The following is a 10,847-nucleotide window of genomic DNA, read 5'->3' as shown; positions in this document are numbered from 1 at the left end:
TTCGGGCTGCGGCAAGACGGCGGGAACGGGAGCGGGGGGGAGGGTGCGGTGGTACGTGCCGCGCGCAGGGGGCGGGGTCAGCGCCGCCGCTGCGTCTCTCCGGCCCCGGCGCCGCCGCCGCCATGAGGTGGGAGCGGGGCTGTGGCCGCTGCTCGGGGGAGAACGGGGGTCAGGAGGCACTGGGGAGGGCTGGAGGGCAGCGGGGGAGTCTCCTCAGAACCGGGGCGGCGCCCGGGCAGTGCTGGATGACGGCCCCGGGCGCTGTGAGGCGGCCGCGGCCTCCTGAGGCCTGGCGGGAAAATGGCGGAGGGGCGCCATGGCCGCGCTGGGGGCCCTAAGGGGAGCGAAGGATCCCTTGGTGGAGGTGAGGACCCTCCCAGGGGAGGGTGACGGTCCCTAAAGGGGGATCAGGGGTCCCTGAGGGAGCTAAAGGGGAGCTAAAGGGGGGTTGAGGGACCCCTGAGGGGTCTGTAGCGTACCTAAAGGGGGGGTCAGGGGTCCCTAAACGGGGATCAGGGGTCCCTGACGGAGCTAAAGCAGAAGGTTAAGGGTCCTTAAGGGGCTGTAGGGTCCCTAAAGGGGGGATCAGGGTTCCTTGAGAGGTCTGTAGGGTCCCTGAAGGGGGGTCAGGGGTCCCTGAGAGGTCTGTAGAGTCCCTGAAGGGGGGTCAGGGGTCTCTGAAGGGGCTAAAGGGGGGGTCAGGGTGGAGAACAGAGCTGCGAGGAAGGGAACACAGGGCTGTGAGGAAGATAAAAACAGGGCTGTGAGAGGAGGGGAAACGGGGCCATGAGGAGGGGGAGAACAGGACTCTGGGAGGGGGAACAGAGCTGTAAAGAAGGGAGAAGAGGGCTTTGAGGAGGGGGAGAACAAGGCTGTGAGGAGAAAGAACACAGGGCTCTGACGGGGGGAAGAACAGGGCCCTGAGAGAGGGAGAACAGGGCTCTCAGGAGGGGGAACACAGAGCTTTGAGGGAGAGAGAACAGGGGGTCAGGGGTCTCTGAAGGGGCTAAAGGGGGGGTCAGGGTTCCCTGAGGGGTCTGTAGGGTCCCTAAAGGGCGGTCAGGGGTCCCTGAGGGGTCTGTAGGGTCCCTAAAGGGAGGTCAGGGGTCCCTGAGGGGGCTGTAGGGTCCCTAAAGGGGGGGGTCAGGGGTCCCTGAGGGGGCTGTAGGGTCCCTAAAGGGGGGTCAGGGGTCCCTGAGGGGGCTGTGGGTCCCGCGGTGGGTGCAGCCCCCCCTGATCCGTGCCCATTTCTCCCCAGTATGCTCCGGCTCCAGAAGAGGCTGGCCTCCAGCGTGCTGCGCTGCGGCAAGAAGAAGGTGTGGCTCGATCCCAACGAGACCAACGAGATCGCCAACGCCAACTCCCGTACGTCAGGGGGTCTGGGGAAGGGGATCCTGCAGGAGGGGGGGAGCAGAGGTTTTGGGGAGCTTGGTAGTGGTGGGGTTGGTTTAGGTTGAGTATGGGAAAGATCTCTCAAAAGTGTTTGGTTCAAGCTTTGGTTTAGGTAGAATTTAGCAAATTATGTGCAGGTTAAAGTGGGGATTTTCAGGATTTGCAGTGATGAGGTGGCTGGTGATGTGTTCTGAGGTAATCAGTGAGGGAGTTGGGATTGTTGGAGGTTCAGTGGGAGAAACAGGAGGGAAAACAGGGCTGGGGGGGGATGAACACAGGGGTCTGGGGAGGGGGAGAACAGGGCTGTGAGAGGGGGGAACAGGACTCTGAGTGGGAGGAGAGAACATGGACCTGAGAGGGGGAACACAGAGCTCTGAGGGAGGAAGAACAGGCTCTGAGGAGGGGGAGAACAGAGCTGCGAGGAAGGGAACACAGGGCTGTGAGGAAGATAAAAACAGGGCTGTGAGAGGAGGGGAAACGGGGCCATGAGGAGGGGGAGAACAGGACTCTGGGAGGGGGAACAGAGCTGTAAAGAAGGGAGAAGAGGGCTTTGAGGAGGGGGAGAACAAGGCTGTGAGGAGAAAGAACACAGGGCTCTGACGGGGGGAAGAACAGGGCCCTGAGAGAGGGAGAACAGGGCTCTCAGGAGGGGGAACACAGAGCTTTGAGGGAGAGAGAACAGGGCTTTGAGGAGAGGAAGAGCTCTGAGAGGGGGGAGAACAGAGCGTAAGGAAGGGAACACAGGGCTTTGGGGAGGAGGAGAACAGAGCTCTGAGAGGAGGGGGGAATGTGGTTCTGATGGGAAGAGAACAGGGCTGTGAGGAGGGGGAACTGCCCTGAGGAGAGGGAGAACAGGGCTCTGAGCAGGGGCGCTGCCTTGTCCGTGCTGTTGGCTGCTCTCCATGCCCGTGGGCTGGGGTCAGTGCTCCCTGGCAGCCCCCAGCAGCGTTTGGGTGCTGTTGCAGGGCAGCAGATCCGGAAGCTGATCAAGGATGGGCTGATCATCCGCAAGCCCGTGACCGTGCACTCCCGCGCCCGCTGCAGGAAGAACACACTGGCACGCAGGAAGGGCAGGCACATGGGCATCGGTGAGTGCCCCTGGGGACAGGGAAACTGAGTGCCCTGTGCCCCTGGGGACAGGGAAACTGAGTGCCCTGTGCCCCTGGGAACGGGGGAATTGAGTGCCCTGTGCCCCTGGGAACGGGGGAATTGAGTGCCCTGTGCCCCTGGAATGGGGGAATTGAGTGCTGCATCCCTCTGGGACTGGGGGAAATTCACATCGGAGAGTGCCCCGTGCCCCTGGGCTGAGTGCCCTGTGCCCCTGGGGACGGGGAAACTGAGTGCCCTGTGCCCCTGGGGACGGGGGAATTGAGCGCCCTGTGCCCCTAGGAATGGGGAAACTGAGTGCCCCATGCCCCTGGAAATGGGGGAATCCACATCTGGGGTGCTGCATCCCCCTGACAGTAGGGAAATCCACATCTAGGAGTACCCCATGTCCCTGGGAACAGGGGAAATCCACATTAGGGCGTGCTGCATCCCCTGGGGATGGGGGAATTGAGTGCTTCATCCCCTGGGAATGGGGAATTCCCCACCTCCCACAGCTCCTGCTGCTCCCTCACCCTGGGAATCACCTCCTGGGTTTGGGCTGCAGGAAACCTCTGCCTTGTGCCAGTGGTTGTTTCTTTGAGCTGAAGGGGAGGATGGAAAGCTTTGGGATGAGGGTGGGGTTGAGCAGGCAGGAATTTGGGGCTCCCTCTCACCCCATTCCCCCCCTCCAGGCAAGAGGAAGGGCACGGCCAACGCCCGCATGCCCGAGAAGGTCACCTGGATGCGGCGCATGCGGATCCTGCGGCGGCTGCTGCGGCGCTACCGCGAGTCCAAGAAGATCGACCGCCACATGTGAGCCCTGTGCCCCCGAGCCCGGCGTGCCACCTGCCCTGGGCAAGCCTGGACATGCCCTGGGCAATCCCAACCATTTCCTGGGCAGCCCCAGCCATTCCCTGGCTGTTCTCAGGGCAGCCCTGATCATTCCCAGCCCTCCCTGGGCAACCCTGCCCATTCCCTGGGCAACCACAGCCATTCCCTGGGCAATCCTAGCCATTCCTAGCCCTCCCTGGGCAACCCTGCCCATTCCCTGGGCATCCCTAGCTATTCCCAGCCCTCCCTGGGCAACCCCAGCCTCAGGAAGGCGGGTTAGGGTTAGGCACAGCACAGGGCCACTGCTGCCAGTATAGGCCAGAGCAGTCCCTGGACAGGTCCAGTTCTCCCAGCACGGGCTGGGGTGAGCCCTGAATCCTTGGCCCTGCACTTCCCACGCTGCCAGCAGGGTGGGAACATCCCCTAATCCCAGTGCTCCCAGTCCATCCCAGTGCTCCCAGGCAGGTGTTGATGTCCCCACCCCGCTGTGCCCCACAGGTACCACAGCCTGTACCTGAAGGTCAAGGGCAACGTGTTCAAGAACAAGCGGATCCTCATGGAGCACATCCACAAGCTGAAGGCCGACAAAGCCCGCAAGAAGCTCCTGGCGTAAGTCCTGCTGCAGGCAGGAGGGATTGTCAGGAATAAATCCCCTCCCTGTGGGTCATTCCAGGGGGGTTCTGGGAGGAATTGATCCCAAACTGGGCAGGGAAATGTGGGGTTGTGGTGGGGTTTTCCTGAGGTGGGAACTGGGAGATTCCTGATCACTGCTGTGGTGGGTGAATGATTGACCAGGGGAGGGGAGGGATTGCAAAATCCCGCTGTGTCCTTGGGGGGAAAAGCTGAATCTCATCACTCTGGGGTTCAGCAGAGACACGTGACCCCAAACCAGCTGCTGCTGTGGGACAGCAGGGCCCAGGGAGATGGGGACAGGGGTCAGGGGGTGTGGGGTTGTGGGGCAGGGTGTTGTGGGGTTGTTCTGGATGGTGTGGGGTTGTTTCTGGGGTGGTGTGGTGCTGTTCTGTGTGGTTTGGGGCTGTTCTGGGGCTGCTCTGGGTGATTTTGGGTGTTGTGGGGCTGTTTCTGGGTGTTGGGGGCCTGCTCTGGGTGATTTTGGGTGGTGTGGGGCTGTTCTGTGTGGTTTGGGGCTGTTCTGGGGCCGCCCCGGGTTCCTGACGGCCCCGACCCCGCAGGGACCAGGCGGAAGCGCGGCGCTCCAAGACCAAGGAGGCGCGGAAGCGCCGGGAGGAGCGGCTGCAGGCCAAGAAGGAGGAGATCATCAAAACCCTGTCCAAGGAGGAGGAGGCCAAGAAGTGACCTCGGGCTGTCCCCTGCTCCCAGCCTGTTCCATCCCCGGGCCTCCAATAAAACATCCCGGACTCTTCCCGCCGAGTCTCCGTGTCTGCAGTGGGGAGGGGACGGGGAATTGCTGGGGGTCCCTCTGGGGCACCCTTCCCCACAGCCCCGGGCACAGGGGACCCCCTCAACCCCCCCAAAGGCTCAGGGAGGAGCTGAGGGGCTGGGGGACACCCAAACTCCCCCAGCAGCTCCTTGCCAGCCCCATCCCACACTGGGAATGGCTGGACAGACAGACAGACACGGCCTGGATGGGCTCTGGGCCCACCTGGGGGGGTTCAGTGAGCTGGGGAGGGTCCCCCCCACCCCAAAATGGAGCTGAGACCCTCCCAGCTCATCAGTGATGGGTCCGTGTGTGACACCCCTGTGTCACATCCCAGTGTCACCATGAGGGGGGACAGCATCCATAGACCCCCCCCCAAATCTGACACCTCAACACCCGAGTGGGGAACACAGCACCCACTGACCCCCCCCACACTGGGGGCTTAGCAAACACCCTTTTTCTGCCCAAAAAGAGCCAAACCTGGCAGAAATTAAAGGGGTTAAAAGGGGGGTGGTGGCAGGACACACAAGGGGGGGTTTGGCTGGGACAAAGGGACTGGGGGAGCTCTGGTGTCCCCCCCATTCTATTGACAGCAAACGGTGCCCCTCCCTCCCCAGTGTTTACTGTCAACACCCCAAACTGGTCCCAACTGGGCCAAACCGGGCCCAGCCCCGCTCACATCACCCTCCCCGTGCCTATAAAATGGGGGTGGGGCCACCCGCCTGTCCCTGTCTGCTGTCACCCTCTGCTTTGCGGGGTGTCCCCCCTGCACCCCCACCATGCTCTTCTGGCACGGCCAACCCGACCACTGCTGGTCCAGCCCTGGGGACATGTACCCCCTGCCCAGTTCGGGGGTGCTCAGGTACCCCCCAAATCCGCTGGGTTTGGGGAAACTGAGGCACGGCCGAGCTCCCACCCTTTTCGGGGGGTGTTTTCCCGCAGGGACACCCCGGTCCTGCCCTACCTGAAGCAGGAGGAGCCCAACGGCATCTCCACATCGCTGCCGCCCTTCCAGTACATCCTGTGTGCCCCGACCTCCCCGGCTGTGCGGCACCACGAGGAGACCCTCACCTACCTCAACCAGGGTGAGTCTGGGGGCGCCGGGGAGGTGGGACCCCCCCGCTGAGGGCTCAGCTCCCGCTCCCGGCCCCCTCCCCCAGGGCAATCGTACGAGATCCGCATGATGGGGACGCCCCGGGGGGACCCTGCCGAGGGCCGCAGGATGGTCAAGGTGAGCGGGGTGGGGGCGTGGGGGAGCCTCGGGGCAAAGCTCTGGGCTGAAGACCCGGTTCAGTCCCAGTCCAGACCCAGTTTTGCCTCCTCACAACCCCAGTCCAGACCCAGTTCTACCCAATTCTCATCTGAGCCCCAGTTCAGTCTCATTTCAGCCCCAGTCCTATCCAGTCCAGCCCCAATTTTGCCCCAGTTCAGCCCCATCTCAGCCACAGTCCTGTTCCAGTTCTGCCCCAGCTCAGCCCCAGCCCAGCCCCAGTCCAACCCCAGCTCTGCCCTGGTTCATCTCCAGTGTAGCTAGTCCCAGCTCAGCCCCAGTCCAGCCTCAGTTCTGACCCAGTGCAGCCCCAGCTCAGCCCCAGTTCTGCTCCAGTCCAGTCCCAGTCCAGTCCCAATCCATCCCCAGTCCCAATCCATCCCCAGCTCAGCCCCAGCTCAGCCCCAGCTCAGCCCCAGCCCAGCCCCAGTCCAGCCCCAGTCCAGTCCCAGTTCTGCCCCAGCTCAGCCCCAGTCCAGCCCCAGTCCAGCCCGTGTCCGGCGGGGCCGTGGCCGTGGCTCAGGCCGTGGCCGTGGCCGTGGCCGCCCCTGTCCAGAGCGTGCTCCGCGTGGTTTTCCACGACCGCCGCCTCCAGTACTCGGAGCAGCAGCAGCTCGAGGGCTGGCGCTGGAGCCGCCCGGGCGACCGGATCCTCGACATCGGTGGGTGCCGGGGCTGGGGGGAGGGCCCGGGGGGGCTGCAGGGGCCGTGCTGACCCCGCTCTGCAGACATCCCCCTCTCCGTCGGGATCCTGGAACCCCAAATCCACCCCACGCTGCTCAACACGGTGGAATTCCTCTGGGACCCCTCCCGACGCACATCCGTGTTCGTGCAGGTGGGAGCCAGGCCTGGGCGGGGTTTTGGGGGGGCTCGGGGGGGTCCTGGAGGAGTCACAGCGCCCGGTCCCGACCCTGCTATTCCCCCCCCCATCCCAGGTTCACTGCATCAGTACCGAGTTCACGCTGAGGAAGAACGGGGGGGAGAAGGGGGTCCCCTTCCGCATCCAGATCGACACCTTCGGGGCGGGGGGCAAGGGGGACCCCCCCGAGCACCTGCACTCCGCCAGCTGCCTGGTCAAGGTGTTCAAGGTATCGGGGGGTGGGGGGAAAACCAGTGCTCCTAGTGCTCCCAGTGCCCCCCCACTACCGGGAGATCCAGCTCTGGGCTGGGGGGTGGGTGCATGGCGGGGTCTGGGCACCCCAAGGGTCCGGGTACCCGCGGGGGTCCCGGGGGGTCCCGGGGCCGCCCTCACGCCCCGGCACAGCCCAAGGGGGCCGATAGGAAGCAGAAGACGGACCGGGAGAAGGTGGAGAAGCAGCCTGCGGCGGAGAGGGAGAAATTCCAGCCGGCCTACGAGAGCACCGTGCTGGCCGAGGTGGGGCCCGGCCCTGGCACCCCCCGTGGGCCGAGGGTGCCCCCGGGACCCTGCCCCCATCACCCCCTTCCTCCTCAGTGCCCCCCGTGGCCGGACGTGCTGGGTGCCCCCCACACCCCCCCGGGCAACCCGGGGCTGCCGTCCCCGCACCCCTTCAAGCTGCTGAGCCCCGAGAGGTGAGCGGGGACCCCTGGACCCCCCCTTCCCCAATTCTGGGGTCCCCCTCTAAGCCCCCCCCTCCCCCAATTCTGGGGCCCCCCTCTAAGCCCCCCCCCCCCCCGCAGGGTGTGCTTGTCACCCGCCTGCGCTGCCGAGAGCCCCGCGGAGAGTCCTGGCGAGGTGAGGGAGCCCCCCGGAGCCTCCCCCGGCCCCCCAGGAGGGGCTGAGGTTGTGCCCGCTCGGGTCGTGCCCCGCTGAGCCCCCGCTGAGCCCCCACAGGCGCTGAGCCCCTGCGCATCCCCCCTGGAGACGCAGCAGTGGCTGCTCCGGCGCCGCTTCTCCTCCTGTGCCCGCGTCTTCGCCAACTTCAGCGGTGAGAGACCGGGCCGGGCTGGGGGGCAGAGCCGGGCCCCCCTTCTGCCGCCCCCTGAGCCCCCCTGTCCGCAGGTGCGGATCTGCTGAAGCTCTCCCGCAGGGACCTGATCCAGATCTGCGGAGCCCCCGACGGCATCCGCCTCTGCCACGCCCTGGCGGGCAGGTGAGGCTCCCGCGCCCCCGCTGCCGCTTTTTGGGGACCCCCGGGAGGTTCCTCGGGGTTCGGCAGCATCCTGGCCCCCCGCCAGAGCCTTCTGTGCCCCCTCAGGTGCCCGCGGCCCCGGCTGACCCTGTACGTGGCGCGGGAGCCCGGCGGGGCCGAGAGTGTGGAGGATGCGGGAGCAGGTGAGGAGGGCTCAGGTGTGCGGGGAGGGGGCTCAGGTGTGCGGGGAGGGGCTCAGGTGTGCAGAGAGGGGCTCAGGTGTGCGGCAGCCCAGGGATGGGCACCCATCCCATCCCCATCCCCATCCCCCCCTCCTCTCCAGGGCTGTACCAGGAGCTGCACCTGGAGCAGCTGACGGTGGCCGAGCTCACCTCGAAGCTGGCGGAGCTGCTGGCGCTGCCCCCGGGGCAGATCCTGCGGCTCTCCCGGCAGGGACCCGCCGGCATCCACGTCCTCGTCAGCGACGCGGTGAGGACACGGGGACAGCCGGGGACGGGAGGGACAGACCCCGCAGCCGCCCCGGCCCCTCGGGGTCCCCAGTGCTGGAGCAGGAGGGTCCCAGCCCCCCTGAGCCCCGCTGAGCTCCCCCTCTGCCCCGCAGATGATCAGGAACCTCCAGGACGAGACGAGTTTCGTGGTGGCGATCGGCAAAGGTACCGGGGGTCCCGGGCGGGCAGGGGGCGATCGGTGGCCCCGGCTGAGCCGCGTCCCCCCGCAGCCCCCGGCCCCGACGGCTTCCAGCTGCTGCTGCGGTAGGAGCGACCCTGGGAAGGGACATCGCTGGGGACAGAGAGAGGAGCCCGGGGCTGGCACAGTCCCCAGAGCCCGCCCGAGGGGATGGGACCCGTCCTGTCCCCCGCGTGTCCTCCTCCGTGTCCCCGCTTTGGATTAAAGGAGCGGCCCCGAGCTCGGCCTCGTCCCTGCGGCGCCCGCCGGGGTTTGGGGTCCCCAGGGTGGATTTGGGGTCCCCAGGGTGGATTTGGGGTCTCCAGGGTGATTTGGGGTGCGGGGACAGAACCGGCCGGTGTCGCCTCAGCCCGGTCGGGAACGGGTTGTTCCAAACACCGAATCCTTCCCGAGCCGGCGGAGCGGGACCGGGACGTCCTTGGGAGAGAATTCCTGGGGCAAAGGACGGGAGTGGGATAAACAAAACGGGAGCAGGGGAGGAAGGGGAGGAAGAGGAGGACCGGGAGGAGCTGGGACAGCCCCGGCCCGGAGCTGCCACCACAGACACGGGGACAAGAGGAGGACACGGGACCCTGGACCCATCGCTGGACGGGACAAGGGGACATCCCCGACCCTCCCAAAAACACTCCACGGGGATCCAGAGTCCCACCAGCCCTTTCTGACTGTCCCCTGTGTCCCCACCCCGCAGGGATGGCCCGCGGTGTCACAGAGGCCAGAGCCACCTTAATTAACCAGGTGCATTTATAATTAACTCCCAGTTCAAGGCGCTGTCCCACCCGCAGTGCCGGGACAAGCACAGCCACAGCATTTCATTCAAGGGACATTTCCCGGCTCTCTGTCCCCCAGCTCCTGTGTCCAGCCCCAGCAGCCACCAGGACACCCCCGAGCTAAAAAGTGTCAAAGCCCCCGAGGGAAGGGGACAGGGGAATGGGGGTGGCGCAGGGGAGGGGGCTCACAGCCCCTGGGGACCCCCGGGGGGGCTCAGCTGCACCTTTGGGGACAGAGATGAAGCACAAAGAGCCCCGAGTGTGGCACTGCTGGCACAGGGTGACATTCCCAGCCCGGGGCAGGGATGGGTGGGAGCAGGGGATGGATTCCATCATCCCTTAAAAAAATCAGCTCCAGGTTTCCATGTGAGGTCAGTCAGAGCCACGGGGCAGGGACAGGGACAAGGAGGTGAGGGGACACTGGTGACACTCCCAGGGTGGGTCCTTGCAGGGCCCAGGGGAGAACAAAGGGGAATTGAGGAGGAAAAGAAGCTTCTCCTTGATTTTCTCCATCATTCCAGCCCCACATCCCCCAGGCTGCAGCACAGGAGCCTCTGCCAGGCTTTGGCACAGAGGGAGGGCAGAAACCTTGACCTGGATGCCAGAAAGGAAAACAAAAAGGAATAAATCCCCCAAAACACCCGCAGGCCCATCAAGCACACAACCCTTCACCAGAAAAAGCCAAAATGTTTTAGGACATTTTCCAGGACACTGTAGCCAAGATGTCACACTGAGCCCAATCCACCCCTATTCTGCCAAAAAAACCCCAAAATTACCCCAAAACCCACAGCAGCAGCCAGCCATGAACAACAGAGAGGAAATCAAACAGAAATACAAAGGGAATTACAGAGATGTGCAAAAAATGGAATTTGTTGGTTTGAAACAACCCCCGTGACAGCGCTTCCCACCCGCCCCACACTCACCCTGTGTCACAGAATTGGGATAAAAGGTGCTGCAGTGTCTCCAAGGCCCAGAAAATTCTCTTTTTTGGTTTCACTGGATCTGCTCAGCCCCCCTGGAGGATCTTCTACCCCAGGCTGCTTCCTGGAGAGGTCCCTGCTCCTGTGGGGAGTCCAGGGGCAGCTGGAAGGTGCAGGAAGGCAGATCCAGGCTCCAGAAACCTCTGCTGGGAGGTGGGGACAGCCCAGCCCCTGCTCCACGCAGGATTCCAAGGACAGGGAACAGCTCAGGGGCTGAAATTGGAAGAGCTGCCCAGCACAGGCTGGAGAAGGGGATTTGGCACAGGGAGGGAGCTTGGAGATGGGATGGGATCCTCAGCCAGGGCTGGAGCTGTCCCAGAGCCCCCTCAGAAAGGCCAGGATGGAGCAATTCCTGCACATTGT

At 64.7% G+C, this 10,847-nt stretch overlaps 2 protein-coding genes across 2 annotated transcripts; both read left to right on the top strand.

The window, feature by feature from the left end:
- On the top strand, positions 1-4,693 carry RPL19 (ribosomal protein L19). The gene is made up of 6 exons (XM_041463006.1): positions 1-127; positions 1,259-1,365; positions 2,358-2,480; positions 3,171-3,291; positions 3,808-3,918; positions 4,503-4,693. Exons 1-6 carry the CDS (start codon positions 123-125, stop codon positions 4,624-4,626), a joined length of 591 nt encoding a protein of 196 aa, XP_041318940.1. The 5' UTR covers positions 1-122; the 3' UTR covers positions 4,627-4,693.
- Positions 4,694-5,487: 794 nt separating this feature from the next.
- LOC121351123 (transcription factor CP2-like protein 1) lies at positions 5,488-8,938 on the top strand. The gene is made up of 15 exons (XM_041463007.1): positions 5,488-5,570; positions 5,651-5,793; positions 5,869-5,939; positions 6,535-6,640; positions 6,707-6,813; positions 6,914-7,066; positions 7,243-7,353; positions 7,432-7,529; positions 7,638-7,692; positions 7,792-7,885; positions 7,960-8,050; positions 8,156-8,232; positions 8,373-8,518; positions 8,652-8,703; positions 8,769-8,938. Exons 1-15 carry the CDS (start codon positions 5,488-5,490, stop codon positions 8,804-8,806), a joined length of 1,425 nt encoding a protein of 474 aa, XP_041318941.1. The 3' UTR covers positions 8,807-8,938.
- The last annotated feature ends 1,909 nt before the right edge of the window (positions 8,939-10,847 follow it).

The sequence above is a fragment of the Pyrgilauda ruficollis genome, unplaced genomic scaffold (genome assembly GCF_017590135.1).
Source record: "Pyrgilauda ruficollis isolate IOZ18807 unplaced genomic scaffold, ASM1759013v1 scaffold161, whole genome shotgun sequence".
Classification (NCBI taxonomy): domain Eukaryota; kingdom Metazoa; phylum Chordata; class Aves; order Passeriformes; family Passeridae; genus Pyrgilauda; species Pyrgilauda ruficollis.
Note: the sequence above shows the minus strand (reverse complement) of the source record. Positions and strands in the feature narration are given on the sequence as shown.

Excerpts from the sequence above, each read along its gene's own strand:
- RPL19 (XM_041463006.1), top strand. Across the intron at positions 2,481-3,170 it reads GGGCAGGCACATGGGCATCG|GCAAGAGGAAGGGCACGGCC; the intron begins GTGAGTGCCCCT and ends CCCCCCCTCCAG. Across the intron at positions 3,919-4,502 it reads GCCCGCAAGAAGCTCCTGGC|GGACCAGGCGGAAGCGCGGC; the intron begins GTAAGTCCTGCT and ends CCGACCCCGCAG.
- LOC121351123 (XM_041463007.1), top strand. The coding sequence starts at position 5,488 with ATGCTCTTCTGGCACGGCCAACCCGACCACTGCTGGTCCAGCCCTGGG. Across the intron at positions 6,814-6,913 it reads GCACATCCGTGTTCGTGCAG|GTTCACTGCATCAGTACCGA; the intron begins GTGGGAGCCAGG and ends CCCCCATCCCAG. Across the intron at positions 7,067-7,242 it reads GCCTGGTCAAGGTGTTCAAG|CCCAAGGGGGCCGATAGGAA; the intron begins GTATCGGGGGGT and ends GCCCCGGCACAG.